Below are 17,929 nucleotides of genomic sequence, written 5' to 3'. Positions count from 1 at the left end.
AGCAGCTCCCATCCATTGCTGGCTCCAAAAATGCAGCTTCTCCTGCTTGGAGGTGCCTGACACAAACACAAACACATCTCTCCTGGAGGAACTGGTGTGCCTGAAGGAGGAGGAAATGGATGGCTCCTAGAGGAAGCACAGCTTCTCCTGGGAAATTTGGGGATATTGCTTCTCTTCCTGCAGGTACAGTTAACTCAGCAGCTCCCAGGTTTATTATGTTTTCCCATCCTGTTCCCTGTGCAAGGATCCCAGAACTGCCAAAATCAATAGGTGAAGGAAACATTCCCTGTGAAATTGTTGAACCTGCTCTTTCCAGGTGTTGGCCTTGTGATGGGGCTGCAGAGACCTGGCTGGGCTGCTGCCCATGGACATGAGCTGCTCCTGGGGTCAGTGGGGTGCAGGGGTCACCCATCCCTGGGGTGCTGGGACCCTGCCCATGGGCTGGAGGGGCTGGGAGATGGATGGGATTGATGATGATCAGTGTGGTTCCATGGGCACAGCTGTTCATGGGCCTGCTCTCCTCCTGAACCCCTCAGGATGTGGTGTGGGCTCCTGGATAACTCCCTGCCCCTGGATAACTCCCTGGGCAGGCAGCTGGGAGCTGCTCTTTGCCATGAGGAGCAGAGTGTGAGATAAAGCCCTGCTTGGAATCAGGAGCATCATTGTTCCTGTCCGGGACACTGACACAGGATGGAGATTCCACCCTGCATGCCTTTTTTCCCCACAAACAGAAGCACATTGAGCAACTCTGTAATCCTCTGTGCAATTTATGTGAAACCTGCTCACTTCAACACCTCCTGAATATGTTTGGGCTCAGGCTAATCAATTTACATGCCATAAACATCTCTGTTAGGGAGTTTGGAAATAAATGTTATGAATAGTGAGCTGGTGAAGAGAGTAATTAACTGTCTAACCTGCTGGCAAGAGACCTGGCTGTACCTGCCTTTTTCTGATGAAATATTCGAATTGGAATTGCATCCAAGCACCTCTCCAGTGCTGTTTGTTGCTCAGGAATATTCTGCCAACAGATGGTATTTGTCTAAAATAACACCTTCAAATTGATTTCTGTTCCTTGTTTTCTTGGGTTTTTGCTGGGTTTTGGGTTTTTCCTTTGGAGCAGAATGTCTTCAGGGTAGATGGAGTTTCTGGTTTTGGCACTGTTAGGGACACTCTGTGTGTCCTGCTGCCTGCTCCTGTCCCTGTGGGTGTCACCTCGGTCACTGGTGGCACAGGTGGCAGTGCCACTCCCAGGTGGGTGTGTGCAGTGCAGTGTGGGGATCATTTCCCAGCACTGATGCTGCTCATGCCCAGTCCCTGCAGAGGGATGTGCAGCTGTGGCACAGCCCTGGCCAGGCTGGGGCTGTCTGAGCCCAGGCTCTGTGACCCCGGGAGGGGCTGAGGGTGCCCCCATTCCTGGAGCTGCCCCCAGTGCCCCCACGCCCAGCTGGCAGCAGCCCTGCCTTGTGCTGCTGGAGTGGGTGTTGTTTGTTTGGTTCCCTGGTTAAATTCTGCAATCTCTCATTGCTCGTGTCAGCCATGAGCAGCACAAACACCTTTAATGATCTCAACTTGCAGCGTGAAGTGGAAGGGGACTTTGCAAACTACTGGCCTGCAGAATGGCCATGTGCTGGTTGCTCCTGCTCCAGAGGGGAGTGAGGCTGAAACAACCAGGTCCTGCATGAGCTGGGGCTGAGCTGGAATGGGGAGCGAGGCTGAAACCCCCAGTCCTGCACAGCAATGTGAGAGTGCTTTCTGTCTGGGAGGGGTGCCAGCAGTGCGGGGTCTGTGTCTGCAGAGGCCAAGGTGGGTTTGTGTCTGCAGAAGACAGGGCACCTCCAGGCACCCGTTCTGTTCCCTTCTTCAGGGTCTCCTTTCCCACCTGCCCTTGCTGGTCACCCTGGGAGGAGGTGGCAGCTGAACATCCCCGTCCCTGTGAGTGCTGAGAGCCTGGCACTGCCCGCCAGCCCTGGGGCACTCAGCAGGGCTGCAGGGACTGCGGCTGCCCCAGGTTCCAGTGGCACATGAGGGGCTGGCACCTGCCAGCGGTGCCAAGAGCCTGGTGACAATTACAGCAGCCAAACCTTGCTGCTTTGTCTCCATTTGTGTTGATCAAATCTGCAAGCAAACTCCTTTAATAAACTGCATGAGCAGCTCTGGGAGCTCTTGGCTTCGAGCTGCTTCTGTAGATCCCCAACATGACCCAGCTGTGTTTGCAAAATGAAATTCTGGTCCCACACGGATGCCAGTGCCGAGGGTGGTGGAGCAGAAATGATGACAGATGTGTCAGATTGTGCCTGTTTGCTTCAGGGAGCAGAGAGAAATCCCACAAAGCTGATTGAGAGCTCTGCTCACATCAGCCCATGTGAGCAGCCCTCGGAGTTGCAGTGTTTGAGCAGGGCACAGAGTTCCTGACAGGCCACATGTGTGGAGTGGGTCAGAAATAATCCATTAAATGTCCTTGAGCACTGATTTCTGCAGCAGGACTGCAATATCAGAGGTGTGATGTGGAATTCAGAGTGTCCCCAGCTAGTTGTTCACAGGATGGACAATAATGGCTGGACATTGGGGCTGGAACAGCCTGGGACAGTGGGAGGTGTCCCTGCCATGCCAGGGTGGCACTGGGTGGGCTTTGATGTCCAAACCAGTTTGGGATTCTGGGATAATTCAGATTTTCCTTCGTTCTAAGCCACTTTAGGATAAAAAGTTGTCTTGGATTAGCTCTGCTTTCAGAAGATAGTTTTGCCCTAACCTATCCATTTAAAGAGACAAGGGCTGTGTGTTATAAATACACATTTGGAAGCACATGCTCTTTTTTCAATTAAGAAAATATTATGCAGGGGCTGCAGGATGAATAGTGAAGATGCATGGTCCACCCCCTTCCATTAGAGAGAAGACAACACAAAGCTGTAGGCAGATATAAAAGCATTAAAATAATTAATTTTCCATTTTATTGTGCGTCAACAGAAATGCATAATAATAAGCATTTTTGCAAAAACTGTGGATTAAGCATTTTTCCCTCCATCAGTGGTGTGCTGGCAATGTCCTTGCTTTAATGTAGAACAAATGGCCCTTGGATCTCATTAAAGATGGTGCTCTGAGAGTTCTCAGTGCTGCTGGGGCAGGGCTGCTGGGAAAAGGTGACAAAAGACAAAGGAGGAGTAGAAATCAAAGGGAAATAAAGAGGGCTGAGAATTGATTCTTGAGGGAACCCCAAAGAGGAGGTGGGAGAGAGCTCTGCCTCTTCTGGGGTGACAGAGCAGTGCTGGGGTGGCTTTGGGAGGAGCAGGGAGCACCAGGGGCTGGGCTGGGACTGTGCTGGGGACCCCATGGAGGGGCTGGGATAATGGGGTGGGATGGGATGGGATCCATGGGATAATGGGATAGGATAATGGGGTGGGATTTAGGGATAGGGTAATGGGATTGGGATCCATGGGATGGGATAATGGGATGGGATGGCATGGAAAGGGCTGGAATGATGGGATGGCATGGCATGGGATAATGGGTTGGGATTGAGGGGATGGGATTATGGGATATTGGGATGGGATGATGGGATGGCGTGGCATGGGATAATGGGATGGGAAGGGATGGGATAATGGGATGAGATGGAGCACTGTGAGTTCCCACTGCAGCTGGAGCAGCTCTGCGTCCTCTCTGGCTTATCACCACTGTTATCTCTTCAGGGATTTCAGTTGATATTTTGCAGAAGACTCTGCCGAGGATGTGTTATTGACATATTCTTAGCTTAAAACCATTATCACGGTAAATCCCTGGATTTAGAAGCTAATTACAAGACATTAATAGCTGAGCCTGAAGAGCTAAGTCATGCAAATATTGCTGTCTGCAAAGTGGAATATACACAAATGTCTGAAGTGCTGAGTTAGGAGCTGCAGTCTGGAGGTGGCAATAAATCTGAGCCCAGTCCTCGCCGCTGGCTGCTGTGTGTCCCTGAAATTAATGGCACCATCATTATGAAAGTGGGATCAGGGAACGTGGCTATTTTCTTCCCTGAGTCGGTTAATTACCACTAATGTAATTATTTTTGTACTGATTTTTATTTTAATCAAACATTGCACGAAACAATTAAGTTCAGAACAAATGGCTTATTATGGAAATGTTTGTGGCGGAGGGAAGCAAAGCAGCAATGTTTGAATTATCCCCAGATATTGAGTTACTTTATTCATTAACGTGAACAATTACATTAGGCCTTATGAGACAGACTAAGCATTTCTTGTTAATGTTTGTTCTATAGTGAACATAATGAGAATGTATATTGGGAGTGGATGCAGTCCTTCTTGCTGGAGGCATTCAGGAGCTGGGGATGGGTGGGAGCAGGGAGAGCATCCTTCCTTCCCAGGGATGCAGGGATCCAATTCCTCTTTTCAGGAGCAGACCTCTAGAATATCTCTCATTGAGGGATTATTTTTATTTTTACAGCGTTCACAGAGAGACTCTTGGTACTCCAGTGTGAGCAGAGTGTGACAACTTCAGGGTTTGTGTTTTCACAAATGTAAAAGGAAGATGATGCAGGATCTATTTTGATTTAAATTAGGAAAGTGCAAGTTAATTCTTCAATTTAAGACTTGCCCATTCAAGTCTTCCTGTCTGTATGAATAATGAAGGCAGCTGATTCAAGAAACTCATCTGAGAACTTTGACTGCTTGTAGGGAAAATCACGGCGCTTGTCAGCACTTAAGTGACCTAAGAAAAAATAGCTGAAATGTTTTTTTAACGACACTTACATCTATCCCGGGGGATTAGGGGATTTTGTGTTTGTAAAGGACACACACACACACAGAGCAGCTGCTGGGCTGGTACCTGGTGCTGGGAATGCCAGGCCCTTCCAGGCTTCCAGTCTGGGGCTCCAGTGCTAAACCTTCCTTGTTCTTGGGGGCTGGGGAGTGGCTTTAGTCAGGCACAGTTTGAAATGATTTGTGAGTCCAGTTTTCCACAGTCCTTGGGAGCCTTTGTTGCCTGCCTTGGGGTTTAGGACTCTCCAGACTGCAGAGTAAGTGAGACTTTCCATGTATTTAATGTAATCATTTATCATTTGCATTCCCAGAAGCACATGTGGTATTTCAAAAGCTGAATGTGACTTTGAAATGAAATATTATCTAATTATTGCTTTTTTCAGTGATGACCATTTTCTTTGTCCTTCATATTTCACTTGTGGCTTGTGTAGCAGAGCCTCCCCCATTCTCACTGACCCATGCCCTATAGAAACACATTCCCACCTCATTTCACACCTTCCCCTGGTCAATAGCAGTTCCAGGAGGGGAGATCTCTGCTCTGTCTCGGTAAGAAGCCCCAGGGTTTGTGGGAAGCAGCCTTGCAAGTCTAAGTCCTGCCTTCCCTCGAGGTTTGCAGTGTTGTTAATAATTTTCATATAATTCTCATGTGGTTTATCTGGGCTTGGATATCACTCCATCAGACTCAACGAGAAACAGAAATGAGAAATGGAGGCAGTGAGCACAGTTAGGGCTCACACAGAGGCACCAGGGTGTGGTTCTGGGACTCTACCCATGAGAATTTTATCCACTTGGGGTTTGTGTGTTCAGGGGAGCCCCCTTCCTTCCTAGCTCACGTCTGTGGCTGCCAGCCCTAGCCCTAACCCTGACCCTGCGTGTGTCCCTGTCCCACAGATTGAGGAGATGCAGTGGGGTGTGTGCTGTGTGTATGCAGCCAGCCCTAAGCCAGGCCTAACCCTGACCCTGTTTGTCCCATCCCACAAATTGAGGAGATGCAGTGGGGTGTGTGCTGTGTGTATGCAGCCAGCCCTAAGCCAGGCCTAACCCTGACCCTGTGTGTCCCATCCCACAGATTGAGGAGATGCAGTGGGGCGGGGGCGTGCGCGCCGTGCCCCCCTCGGTGTGCAGCCAGCCGTGCCGGCCGGGCGAGAGGAAGAAGATGGTGAAGGGCATGCCGTGCTGCTGGCACTGCGAGCTGTGTGACGGGTACCAGTACCAGGCCGATGAGGTCACCTGCCTGCTGTGCTCCTACAACGAGCGGCCCAACGAGAACCGCACCGGCTGCCGCTCCATCCCCATCATCAAGCTGGAGTGGCACTCGCCCTGGGCCGTCATCCCCGTCTTCCTGGCCATGCTGGGCATCGTGGCCACCATCTTCGTGGTGGCCACCTTCATCCGCTACAACGACACGCCGATCGTGCGCGCCTCGGGCCGCGAGCTCAGCTACGTGCTGCTGACGGGCATCTTCCTGTGCTACATCATCACCTTCCTGATGATCGCCAAGCCCGACGTGGCCGTCTGCTCCTTCCGCAGGATCTTCCTGGGGCTGGGCATGTGCATCAGCTACGCGGCGCTGCTCACCAAGACCAACCGCATCTACCGCATCTTCGAGCAGGGCAAGAAGTCGGTGACGGCGCCGCGGCTGATCAGCCCCACCTCGCAGCTGGCCATCGCCTCCAGCCTCATCTCCGTCCAGCTCCTGGGCGTCTTCATCTGGTTCGCGGTGGACCCGCCCAACATCATCGTGGATTACGATGAGCAGAAAACTATGAACCCCGAGCAGGCGCGAGGAGTGCTCAAGTGTGACATTACGGATCTACAAATCATTTGTTCCTTGGGCTATAGCATTCTGCTCATGGTGACGTGCACTGTGTATGCCATCAAGACTCGGGGGGTCCCGGAGAATTTTAATGAAGCCAAACCCATTGGATTCACTATGTACACTACCTGTATAGTATGGCTTGCCTTCATTCCAATATTTTTTGGCACTGCCCAGTCAGCAGAAAAGGTAGGTGAGAGTGCCCAGGATCCGCTGTGCTTGCAGCCACGTGCTGGTGCTCAGCTTTCCGTGGATTTCCAGCTGAGCTCTCCAGCCGCTCGTTCCTGACTCAGGGCAAGCTGTGGCACTGTTTTCCTTCCCCGTTTAGCTGGTGGGCCATTCATTTAAAGAACTGGCAAATGATCAATAGCAATCACGTTAGCCATTAGTTTTATTGTTGCATCTATTTCAATTGTTTCTTTACAGGAGGATAAGTGGGAATTAGCTGTCATATTACCCACAAAGAGGCATCTCCTAACTAAATCACTTTGAATACAAGATGTAAGTGGGAGAACTGTCAAAAAAATACCCAGGTGGGCTCCTGTGCCTCTGGAGCTGAGGGCAGTGTGGAGTGTGATGAGTGCTCTGCTCACAAACAGCCCCAGGACACATTTACACCACGGTGTAAAGGTCTGTCCTGAGCTCCAGGGGCTGGGCCCAGCAGCTCCAGCTGATGCTCCATGATGCAGATTCACCTGGAGAAGAGCTGTATTTCAGAGGGATTTGGCAAACACCACCAAGTCCAGTATTTAGAGAGCAATGATGATACTGGGCTGTCCTGAGCTGCTGTCAGTCTGTTTTACCCCTCCACCCCAGCCCAGCCTGTGTCCCTGTCCCCGTGTCCCCACAGGGCTGTGCAGCTCCTGGGCTCTGTGACCAGGCTCGGTGCCCACCCCCTGCCCCTGGGGCTGTCCCCTCCTGCCCTGCCCTGCCCAGGGCTGTGCTGCAGGAGCTTTGCTGCTTTTCCTCCTTTTCTGGCATTCCTTTTGGGTGGGGGTGCAGGGATTGTGCTTTTTGGTGCTTGCCACTGATTTCCTGTCAGATATTCCCTCTGGAAAATATCGTGCCTTAGCTGAGGCATGCACGTCTGCTGAAATGGAAATTGCACCTGCTGGAAAGTCTCATGCAGCACGATCTCTTCAGCTGAGCAATGGGGTTATATATAACACTGGGGTTCCAGGGGATGGATTTATTTTATTCTATCGATAAATACAAGCATAATGTTGTTGGGTGGAAGGCATATTGTAAACACCTGCCTTGTTCAGGGCAGAGAATAACACCTCCAACAACAGAAAACCAAACCCTAGCAAAGTGCTTCAGGTAATTCATAAAAGGTGCATAATTCAAGCAGGAGCTGCTGCAGCAGGTGGAGGGAGGCCAGAAATCTGAGATTCTCCAGGATGGAGATGAGCCATGAGGAGCAGAAGAGGTGGCACGTGGTAAAAGCAGATATCAGACATTTTTACAGCTTGAGTTCACTCACCCTGTTTCTCTGTCCGCATCAGAAATGGAGAGAAGGTGTGGCTGGTTGTGATTTATGGCTCAGCTCTGATTTATGGGCTGTGTTATCCTGTACTGTGTATCCTGCTCTCCCTGCCTGGGCACTGTGCAGCTCTGGGCTGTGTTATCCTGTGTGGATTGTGTATCCTGAAAATGCTGTGCCAGCTGTGAGGCAGGGCTTGTGCTGTCCCTGCTCAGACAGGTCCCTCCTTTAGAGTGTACTTGATGGAAAGCCACTGTGGCTTTCAGCTGAAGGAGGGGAGATTTAGACTGGGTATCTGGAAGGAATTCCACCCTGTGAGGGTGGGGAGGCACATGGTGCCCAGGGAAGCTGAATATTCCCTCATAATCTCATTTTCTCAGATTATGTCATTGTTATGTTTTCATGTTTTGTAGATGTTCTGCTGCCTCAGAGCTCTGATTGCTTTTATTTAGTAATTGTGCTGAGATTAAACAAATGCATTGCTGGATGTTTGCAAGCCAGTGAGAACTGGGGGGCTCTTCTCCTGAATGATCTTCAGGGCTTTTATCAAGTTCAAAAAGTTCTAGCTGTGCCTCTGAGTGAGGGGTGACTGCTGTTCAGCCACTGTGGTTGTCCTGCCTGGGAGCTTTGCTCTTCCTGCAGTGATGAGAAATGGGGAAAAGGTGAAATGGGGAAAAGAGCTGTCACCTTCCATCAGCTTCTTTCTGCACAATTTTCACATGTAAACTGTTGGGGGTTTTTGCGGGGTTTGTAGGTGTTGTAATGAAATTTGAGGTGCCTAGTCCCATCAGCTCTTCCACCTTCCTTCGTGTTTCTCTATTTTTTTCAGTGCCCCTTTTATTCAAATCAATAAGCAGGGCAAGTCAGGCATATTTGGCAGCAACACTTTTACTTATTGTGTTGAGTGTTCCATAAATACTATAATTTGAAGACACATGCAAAACGGGTCCTTGTTCAGATTAAATAATGTCACATTAGCACAGGAGCACTTCAGTTTCTGTTCTATTTTTTGGTGGAACTAAGTTACCCTTCAATTCTGTGTAACACAAATACCAATTAGCCAGGTAGGACACACGTTTATTTTCTCCCTTGGGAAGGCTTGGGCTGACAGTTGCCATAGCAACCCTGCATGTGTAGATTTGGGAGTTAGGAGGAATTTAATGCAAGATTTGTTGGAGTTTCACACTGTGGGATGGTGGAGGAACCCAGGCTCTGAGGCACCCAGGGAATGTGCCTGGCTCTGCCATGGTTTGGGGCTCTCCCAGGGACAGCTTTTGTGCATTACAGCTTTTGTTTCAATTTTTTTATGGTTTTTGTTTAAAGGAGGATTCTGACAGCAGGAATTTCTCATTGATGCACTTTCACTTCATTATCTGCATGTTCAGATGCTGAAAGGCTTAATTCCATCCAGCCTGGGCTGTGTCCCTGAGAGCAGCCTGGAGTTTGGGGATCTGGCACTGGAGCTGTCCTGAGTGAAGCCTGAACTGAGGAGCAGCTTCAGCTCAGGCAGCTCTGACCTCCACGAGCTCTGGAGAGCCTCAAAGCACAGGGTACTCCAGAAAATCCACTTCTGTGAGTACTGGAGCTCCACCTTTAATTGAGGAGAAATTAGGTGTTCTCTGAAATACTCAGTGGAATTTTGGAAGGCTGATGACCCTCACTACAAAGGTGATCCTGGCCTAGGTTTTTATCAGGTTATACAACAACACTGCTGAAAAATCTATAAAAACCCTTGTGAAAACCTTTGAGTGTCTGTGGGGTTTCAGTTCTAATTTCTGCAGAACTGAACAAAAACTTCAAGCACAGCTCCTGGGTAAAGGTCTCAGTGAGATTTCCTTTGTTATCTCCTGCACTCATTGGCCTGGTTCTGGAGTTGCCACTGGGGTTTGAGAAGGTCTGGAGTTGCCACTGGAGTTTGGGAAGGTTCTGGGGCTGACACTGGGGTTTGGGAAGGTTCTGGAGTTGGCACTGGGGTTTGGGAAGTCTGGGGTTGGCACTGGAGTTTGGGAAGGTTCTGGGGTTGGCATGGGAGTTTGGGAATAGATCTGGAGTTGGCACTGGGGTTTGGGAAGGTTCTGGAGCTGGCACTGGAGCTGGGTGTGCCAGGGATGGCTGGGGAAGGAGCCTCTGCTCCTCACTTGGTGTCCTGGAAAAGCAAAGACATTTGGGCATAAATAAATTACCCAGAGTGCTGTAACCCCCAGCAGGGCTCTCTGGAAGGGGTTCCTGCCTCTGCTGGCTCCTGGCACGAATTGCCCCAGCACTGCCAGGCAAAGGGAGCCTGCAGGTCTGCTCTGTGTGCAGCCAGGGCAGGCACTGAGAGGCAGGGAGGAGCACACGTGCACACCCAGAGTGAAACAGGCGCTGATTGCAGTGATTAGATGCTCCTCAGAAGACCATAAATTAACGGTGATTATGATTCTTGGAAGAACAGAAGCAGAAGGTGCAGTAACTTGGCTCTGCTTTATCACATTTGCTGCATTGTAATGCTCCTTTAATGTTAATATGTACTTTTGTAGTAAAACCTAATTGCAAACACTGAGCAGGAGGAGCCCAGGGCCACAATCGCGTTCCACATAATTACCTGGCAGGGGGGGCTCCCCCAGCCAGCAGTGCCACCAGCACAGCAGGTGGGGCTGGCACAGGGCTCTGCAGGGAGGGCAGAGCTGGTGATGAACCCCAGCCCATGGGCTGAAATGTTTGGGTTTTGGAGAGCTCTCTGTGCCAGGGAGATCAGGACCATGCTGTGTTAACTGTGCAGGGAGGGCATGGGATGAACCCCAGCCCGTGGGCTGAAATATTTGGGTTTTGGAGAGCTCTCTGTGCCAGTCAGCAGCAGGACCACGCTGGGTTTGCTGCTCTCTCACAGGGGACACGGGCTCAGTTAAGCAGAAGAGGCTTCATCCCTGTCCCCAGGGGCTGCTGTGTCACCAGGGACCCTTTGAAGCCTCTGAGTGGCTGCTTTGATGTCTGATGTTGGCACTGAGGGATCTCTTTGCTGTGATAATTCCAGCCTTTTCCATTCCCAGCTGTGCTGAGGAGACAGAAAAGGGAAATTATTTGGAAGATGGGAACATAAATGGAGCCCAGAAGGGAGAGGGCATCGCAGAGGTGGAAATCAGAGAATATCCTGAGCTGGGAGGGACCCAAAGGGATCCCCCAGCCCAGCCCCTGGCCCTGCCCAGACACCCCAAATCCCACCCTGGCATCCCTGGCAGGGCTGTCCAAAGGCTCCTGCAGCTCTGGGGCTGTGCCCATCCCTGGGCAGTGCCAGCACCCTCTGGGCGTGAACTTTGCCAAAACCCAGCCTGGGGCTCCCTCCGAGGCACTGGGGCAGCCCTGGCAGCTGCACCAGCTCCTCCCCGGGTTTCTCCGTCTCCACTGTGACCATTTAGCACCAGCCCCAGGTGTGGGCAGGCTCTGTGTGACTGCAGCAGCAGATTTGGGAACGTTTCGGTGCCTTTCCACCTGTGAGCCCGGCTGTGGCACAGGCACTGGCCCGTGGCTCTTGGCTGCCCCTGCCCTGTCACCCTTTATGTCACACAGGAGAAGTGGGGAAGGAAGGTCCCTTTTCCCCTGGAATTTCGGGTGCATATTTAACTGCCTCTGGCTAAAAAGCAACACGATTTTTAAAGGGAAAACGTGTAGGTGTTTAATGCATAGTGTTGACACGTACTTTTTGTGTTCCTCTATTTTTTTTTTTTTTTTGAAAACGTCGCATTGCCAGGACGGTTTTGCATCTGAAAAGCCAACCCTGCTTGGGCCCTGGCAGACCTATCAACAGTTCTTATCTGCAGCACGAGCTGACAGCCCCTCGCCGGGAAATAATTGCAGCTCCGTGGAGTCCAGGGCAGTAATTACTGTGTTGGTGAAACTTTTCCCTGTGCTTGCCTTGTGATATCTCTGAATGTCAAACCCACTGGGCATCATTTCCGTGCACAGACCCTGCCCCGCTGCTGGGCAGGGCTGGGGGTTTCCAGCTGGCTGAGTGGCTGAGGCAGCCCAGGAAACCCAGCCTTGCCAAGCCCTGTGCTGGCATTAACGCTAGGCAGGGTGGGCTGAGGCAGGCACCAATGGGAGCTGTGGCTGTGGGGTTATGGAACAGCTCCTCAAAGTCAGTCAGGAAGGAATCAACCACAGAATAAGCAGCTCCAGGCAGGGGAGGGTCAGTTTGCTTGGGTTCTGTTGGTAGTACCAGTTTCTGATCCTGTATTCCCACAGGAATGGTGAATCCACCCTTGGGTGCCCAGAGCCAGTGGGAGTGGGGCACCTCAGGAGGTGATGGACGTGGTGCTGTGGTTTCATGGTGGCATTTGGTGATCCCAGGGGGACTCTGTCATTTCAATGAGTATTTTGCATCCCCTGTGTGTGCAGGGTTAAGGTAAGTGGTGGTTCCCCAAGGCACTGACCCATCCCTGCAGCCCTGATCCCCTTCCATGTGCATGTTTGAGGAGAGCCCCTTTGGGGGGCTCAGGAAGTGCTGTGGGTCACAGCCAGAGCACAGGGGCTCTGCTGGGGCTGGGGATGGAGCTCGGGTGGGTCCTGCTGCAGAAATCCTCAGCTCCCTTTGCTGCTGCTTGGTTTGGAGTGAGCTCCTCACCCTGCAGGGCATCCCAGGGCACACAGAGCCAGCCCAGCCCCGATCTGAGAGAGCAGAGCTCAGCCAGGCTCTGCCCCTGTGTTGTACAAACACAATCTGCTGTTTGGAGGCAGAAATAATGGCTGCTGATTCTGAGCTCATCAGCAGCAGAGCCTGGAGGGCCCCTTCAGTACAATGGCAGTTATGCAGATGGTTCTCATTTCCTCACTGAAGGTGGATGCTGGAGTCAGGGTTTGCTTTCATCGGGGCTTTCAGCAGCAAGAATTGGTCCTTGAGCACTCCTGGCAGCTCCTGTGAGTGGGTGATGAGAGCAAAGGGCCCCAGATGGAGCAGCCCTGCAGAAGGAGCATCCCTCATGGCTGGAGTGGAGCTTCCCTTCTGTTTGCTTTAGAATAAACAGGAACAAAAGGAAGGACAATGAGAACTGCCAGGGGAGGAGCAGGAAGGGCCAGGAGAAGTGGAAGTCTTGCTTGGCATGGGTGACACAGAGAGTGAGTGACATCCCAGGGCACTGCCAGGGCACCATCCTGCCCAAACCACTGTGGGTGAAGGGAGCATTCAGCCCTGGAGTCAGCTATGCCTGGAATGAGTGGGAAGGGACCCTAAATCCCCTCCACTGCCACCCCTGCCATGGTAGGGACCCCTCCCACTGTCCCAGGGTGCCCCAGCCCCAGTGTCCAGCCTGGCCTTGGGCAGTGCCAGGGATCCAGGGGCAGCCCCAGCTGCTCTGGGCACCTGTGCCAGGGCTGCCCACCCTGGCAGGAGCAATTCCTTCCTGGTATCTAAACCTGCCCTCTTTCAGCCTGTTCTCCAAAATGAGTAACACCCCCTGAGCTGCAGGCACTGGAAAGGGAATCCCCTCTCCACACAGCAGGGCCTCTGTGGATCCTGGAGAGCTGCTCTGACGCCAGCATCAGCTCCTCTGAGCTCAGCACAGCTGGGCACAGCTGCCTTTGCAGGGGAGAACAGAGCTGCTCTGCAGGGACCATCTTCAGTGCAGCAGGGCCAGCCCAAGGCAGAGCAAAAGGTAGGACTCTCTGTACATAAGAGAGCAAAAGGTAGGACTCTGTTCATAAGAGATGGGCACAAAAATATTGACTGGCAGGATTTATTTGTTGTTCTAAGTGGTTTAAGCAGGCATGTAATAATAATAAAAATAGAAACCATTGTGCTCAGTCATAGAAATTGCCTCATGTTTTGTCTTTGAGGCATAAGCTTAGCAGAAGGTTAAAGAGAAACAACAGTGGATTTTTGTAGACTAAAGCAAAAAATTTGCGTCCCAACCCTACCATGTCCAAAGTGATTTGGGGGGTGTTTTTATTTCTGCAATAGCAGCTTTTCTTGCACTGTTAATTGCTCATTAAACACCATCCATTCAGTCTTTAGCTGCCTCTGCCTCAGCAGGGAAAGCTGAGCCTTAGCCCTGCCCAGGCTGAGCCTCATGGTTTCAGCAGTGACAAATAATGTGTGTGTTGTAAATTGAATAACTCGAGTGTTCACAAGCTCCACGTTGGCCTTACCTCTAGAGACACTTATTTAAGAGAGGGAGTAGGAGGACAAAACAAGAGAGGAACAATATGCTCTCATCTTCCTCTTGTTCCTCTGATTTACATCTCCGGCATCAGAGCAGCCTGTAATGCTTAATGGAGATAATTAAATATCATTTGGAGACAAGATAGCTCTTTTTAGTGGGAGCAGCTCCTGCTGCACCTCGGAGCTGGCAGCAGTAATTCACAGGGAGCTGCACGGGAGAGGCAGGGGAGGCTCAGCAGACTCTCCTGGGTGGCAGGAAGGGAAAGCAAAGGAAATCAATTCCTTTAGCCAAGGTGCTTAAACGTGATTAGAGCTGAAGAAAGTCTTGTGAAAACTGGTATTAGGGAGTAGTTAAGATTTATTCTGGTGCCTTAATTGGAGGACCAAGGAAGTCAAGTGATTTGATTCTGCAGAAGTTGAGAATCAATGTTGTTTTAGCAGGTTTTATTGACTGGAAGATGAACTCTGATAATGACTGCAGATAAGCAAGGGAGGTCAGGCCTGCAGATGTCCCTGGTAGTGCAGAAGGGATGAGCCCTGTCTGGGCTGGGTCTGATGGGACTCAGCCAGCCTTTCCTGGGGCACAGCACAGCCCAGAGGGGTCTGGGGCTTGGGGGCTGCCTGGAACCCAGCCCGGGGTCCTGGGCTTGAGAGGTGATGCCCAAAACAGCAGGGACCAGGTCAGGTCCCACAATAGCATGGGCTGGGTCAGGTCCCAAAGAGTCAGGTCCCAAAACAGCATGGACCAAGTCAGGTCCCAAAACAGCAGGGACTGGGTCTGGTGCCAAAGCAGCAATGACCAGGTCAGGTTCCAAAACAGCATTGACCAAGTCAGGTCCCTGCAAAGCAGCTTGGCCTGGCCCAGCCTAGCTTGGCTTGGAGCAGAATTCAGCTTGATGCTCTCTGTCCTGGCCTAGCTCAGCCCAGGCCAGCTCAGAGTAAAACCCAGCTCAATCCTCTCTGTCCCCTCATTGGCAGCAGGTACTGTTTGTCCCCAATCCCGTTTGTTTTCTCAGGCTCCTGTGGGGCTGCAGCTGCTGCAGCTGTGCCATGCAATAGGGCACCAAACAGCTCTGGGGAGCTTTCACAGCGCTCAAGGCACCAATAGCCAGGCTCTGCTTTTTTATCCTGTTCAGACCCATTAATCAGTTACAGATCCACATTCGTGTCTGCAGCTTCTCTGTCAGGCCAGGGAGGAGTTAAACACGTGAGGTGGTTTGGGTGTAAAACTCGGGTTTTTTGCCCCAGATTGCTCAGTCTGAGCACCCCAAATGCTCTGAAGGATTCGCAGGGAATTGCGCTGGTGTCTGGGGGTCTGACTGACTGAGTGTGAGAGGGAATTTTGGAGTTAACTTGGAGCTGGGGATGGAGTGGGAGCTGCGGTGGCACTGTGCAGGATGGGATGGGATCACCTCTCAGGTCTGGGCATTGCTGGAATTGTGGCAGTGTGCAGGATGGGATGGGATCACCTCTCAGGTTTGGATATAGCTGGAATTGTCACAGCAGCGCTGATCTGCGATGCAGGTTTGCTTTATTCCTGCAATAAAAGGCAGCGTTAGATAATTAAGAGAGAAGCGCTTCCCTGATGCTCCGGGCTGATGCACGCGGGTGCCTCCCGAAGATCCGGGGGATCGTGGAACGGCTGGAATTTGGCAGCTCCTGAAACGCCAGACTTTGGTAATTAAATCTCATTGAAATGAGCACCTAAATGATGTTGTATTCGGTGGGATTACCCATCGCAGTTTGGCATGACAATAACGCCCGTGTGCGTGTCACAGCCCCAGCACTGTGCGCAGCTGAGCCGGGCTAGCAGTGATGATGATGATGATGCACCGGGCAGTTGCCATGGCAACGCTGTTCTAATTGTGACACATCAGCAGCAACAAGAATCGGCTGGCTCCAGTCACGGAGTTAATTAAATGCAAACTGGCACGGCTCTGGGGGAATGCTGGGCAGGAGGAGGAGGAGGAACGCCTCCGGTGCCGGGGACAATCCCAGCCCCTGCCCTGCCCCGGGCTCTCCTGCCCGGAGCTCTGCCGTGGGATGAGCGGTGAGGAGGGGCCGGGGGAGCCCCTGGGGCTGGCACAGAGCTGGGGAGAGGAGCATAGAGCCTCCGAAGGGCATTTTCAGCCAGGGAGATGCTGCTGGTTGCTGGCACAGCTTCAGGGGAGCTTTGGGGATCTTGGTTCTTGCAGGGCTGTCTGAGCAGCCCTGTGTGGGTCCAGCCTGTGTGGGGCTCCAGCTGCTGCCCACACCCCGGGTCTGACCATCCTTTTTATTGTTTTGACGTTTAAATTGCTGTTCTTTAGTACAGGCAATTATTTTCCTTGTGCCAGGGTTTAAACTCCCACCGATGGCTGGTCAGGAGCAAAGGCTTTGCTGCCTTACCCAGGAATCTTCCATTCCTTCAGCAGCTCAACCACACTCCCTGCTCACTGTCACCTTTCAGATAATGAAATCATTTTCAGGGAATGGTTTGAGTTGAGAGGGACCTTAAATCCCACCCAGTGCCACGGCAGGGACACCTCCCACTGTCCCAGGGTGTCCCAATGTCCAGCCTGGCCTTGGGCACTGCCAGGGATCCAGGGGCAGCCACAGCTGCTCTGGGCATGCTAATAAATGAATTAATTAATTAATAACAAGAATAAATTAATTGCTGACTGCTCTGGTTCCCCAGCACACTCCACAGTCCATACCCAGCACTGTGGGGCCTCAGGACATGTCCAGTCATAACGAGTTTTTTCTAAGTAGCCAAAGCAATTTGTAAATGCTCTGCTTTAACTAATAATTACATTAGCATTTCAAAAGTCACTGAAGAAATGGCTGGCTTCATATATGTATATTTGTCATGTTCTTTACTGCCAGTGCTCTGCTGCAAGGGCTTTAAAGAGCAGTAATAATGTGGGATTATCCTTTCCCTCTCCCCCTCCTGCACTGGCACTGCCTTGCACTTCAATTCCCCTGAAGGTCTGCAAGCAGAATTAGATCTCACTTTGTATGCAAATCCGTGGAGTGGACTCTCAGTGTGGGGCTGGGTCAGACCTCAGTGACACTGAAGGATTGCAGCTGGCTGGGGGCATTTGTGGCACTGGGGGAGCTGAGGTGACCCGGGCTGGGCAGGGCAGGGCAGGGCTGGGCCATGGGCACCCAGGGGCACTGGGTGGGCAGGGAATTGGTTTGTGGGGCTGGTTTGAGGTCCTGCACGCTGGCTGGGCTGGGAGTACACTGGGAACACTGGGCTGCCTCAGTACAGAGGGCAGTGGTGTGGTGCCAGCCCTCCCTGAGGTGGCACTCGGGGCTGTGGTCTGGGGGGCAAGCAGGGAGCAGCCAAGGGCTGATCTTGGAGGGCTTTGCCCAGCTCAGGGACTGTGTGACCAGCAGCCCCCAGGGCAGGGCTCATGGGGGCTCCTTCCCTCAGTCTGCTCTCAGGGAGCCTTAAAGGAGGGACACAGGCTGTGCATGAAGTGCCTGCTCCCTGAATGGGCACCCTGGAGTGCCCAAACCAAGAGGAAATTGGGTGCGTTCTGCAGAAACCGTGCCCAGCTGGGTGCCAGCAGGGCCTGCCCAGGGCTGTGTGCATGGGCAGGGTCACTGCAGCCCCCAGGGTCACTGCTCACACCCAGGGGCTGTGAGTGACCAAGCTGTGGGGTCACAGTGAACATCTGGCTCCCAGCTGTGCAGGGAAATGAGTTTTGTTCTCCTGGGAAGGCCAGAGGGTTTCATTTTGGATGGGGAATGTTTGGGCTGAG

General features: G+C 52.0%; 1 protein-coding gene across 7 annotated transcripts in view; it reads left to right on the top strand.

Annotated features, from left to right (window-relative positions):
• The window catches only part of GRM7 (glutamate metabotropic receptor 7), a 155,772-nt gene that overhangs the window by 111,437 nt on the left and 26,406 nt on the right, over window positions 1-17,929 (top strand). For all 7 annotated transcript variants that reach the window (XR_012582311.1, XM_074550284.1, XM_074550283.1 and 4 more), the window contains one exon: window positions 5,818-6,753. Coding sequence is in view for 6 of the 7 variants with exons in the window: in XM_074550284.1 (XP_074406385.1) it covers window positions 5,818-6,753 (936 nt within the window). In the remaining variant the exon portion in view is untranslated. The remainder of the gene's footprint in view (window positions 1-5,817; window positions 6,754-17,929) is intronic.

This window comes from Zonotrichia albicollis, chromosome 12 (genome assembly GCF_047830755.1).
Source record: "Zonotrichia albicollis isolate bZonAlb1 chromosome 12, bZonAlb1.hap1, whole genome shotgun sequence".
Taxonomy (NCBI): domain Eukaryota; kingdom Metazoa; phylum Chordata; class Aves; order Passeriformes; family Passerellidae; genus Zonotrichia; species Zonotrichia albicollis.
This window is presented reverse-complemented; position numbering and strand designations above follow the sequence as displayed.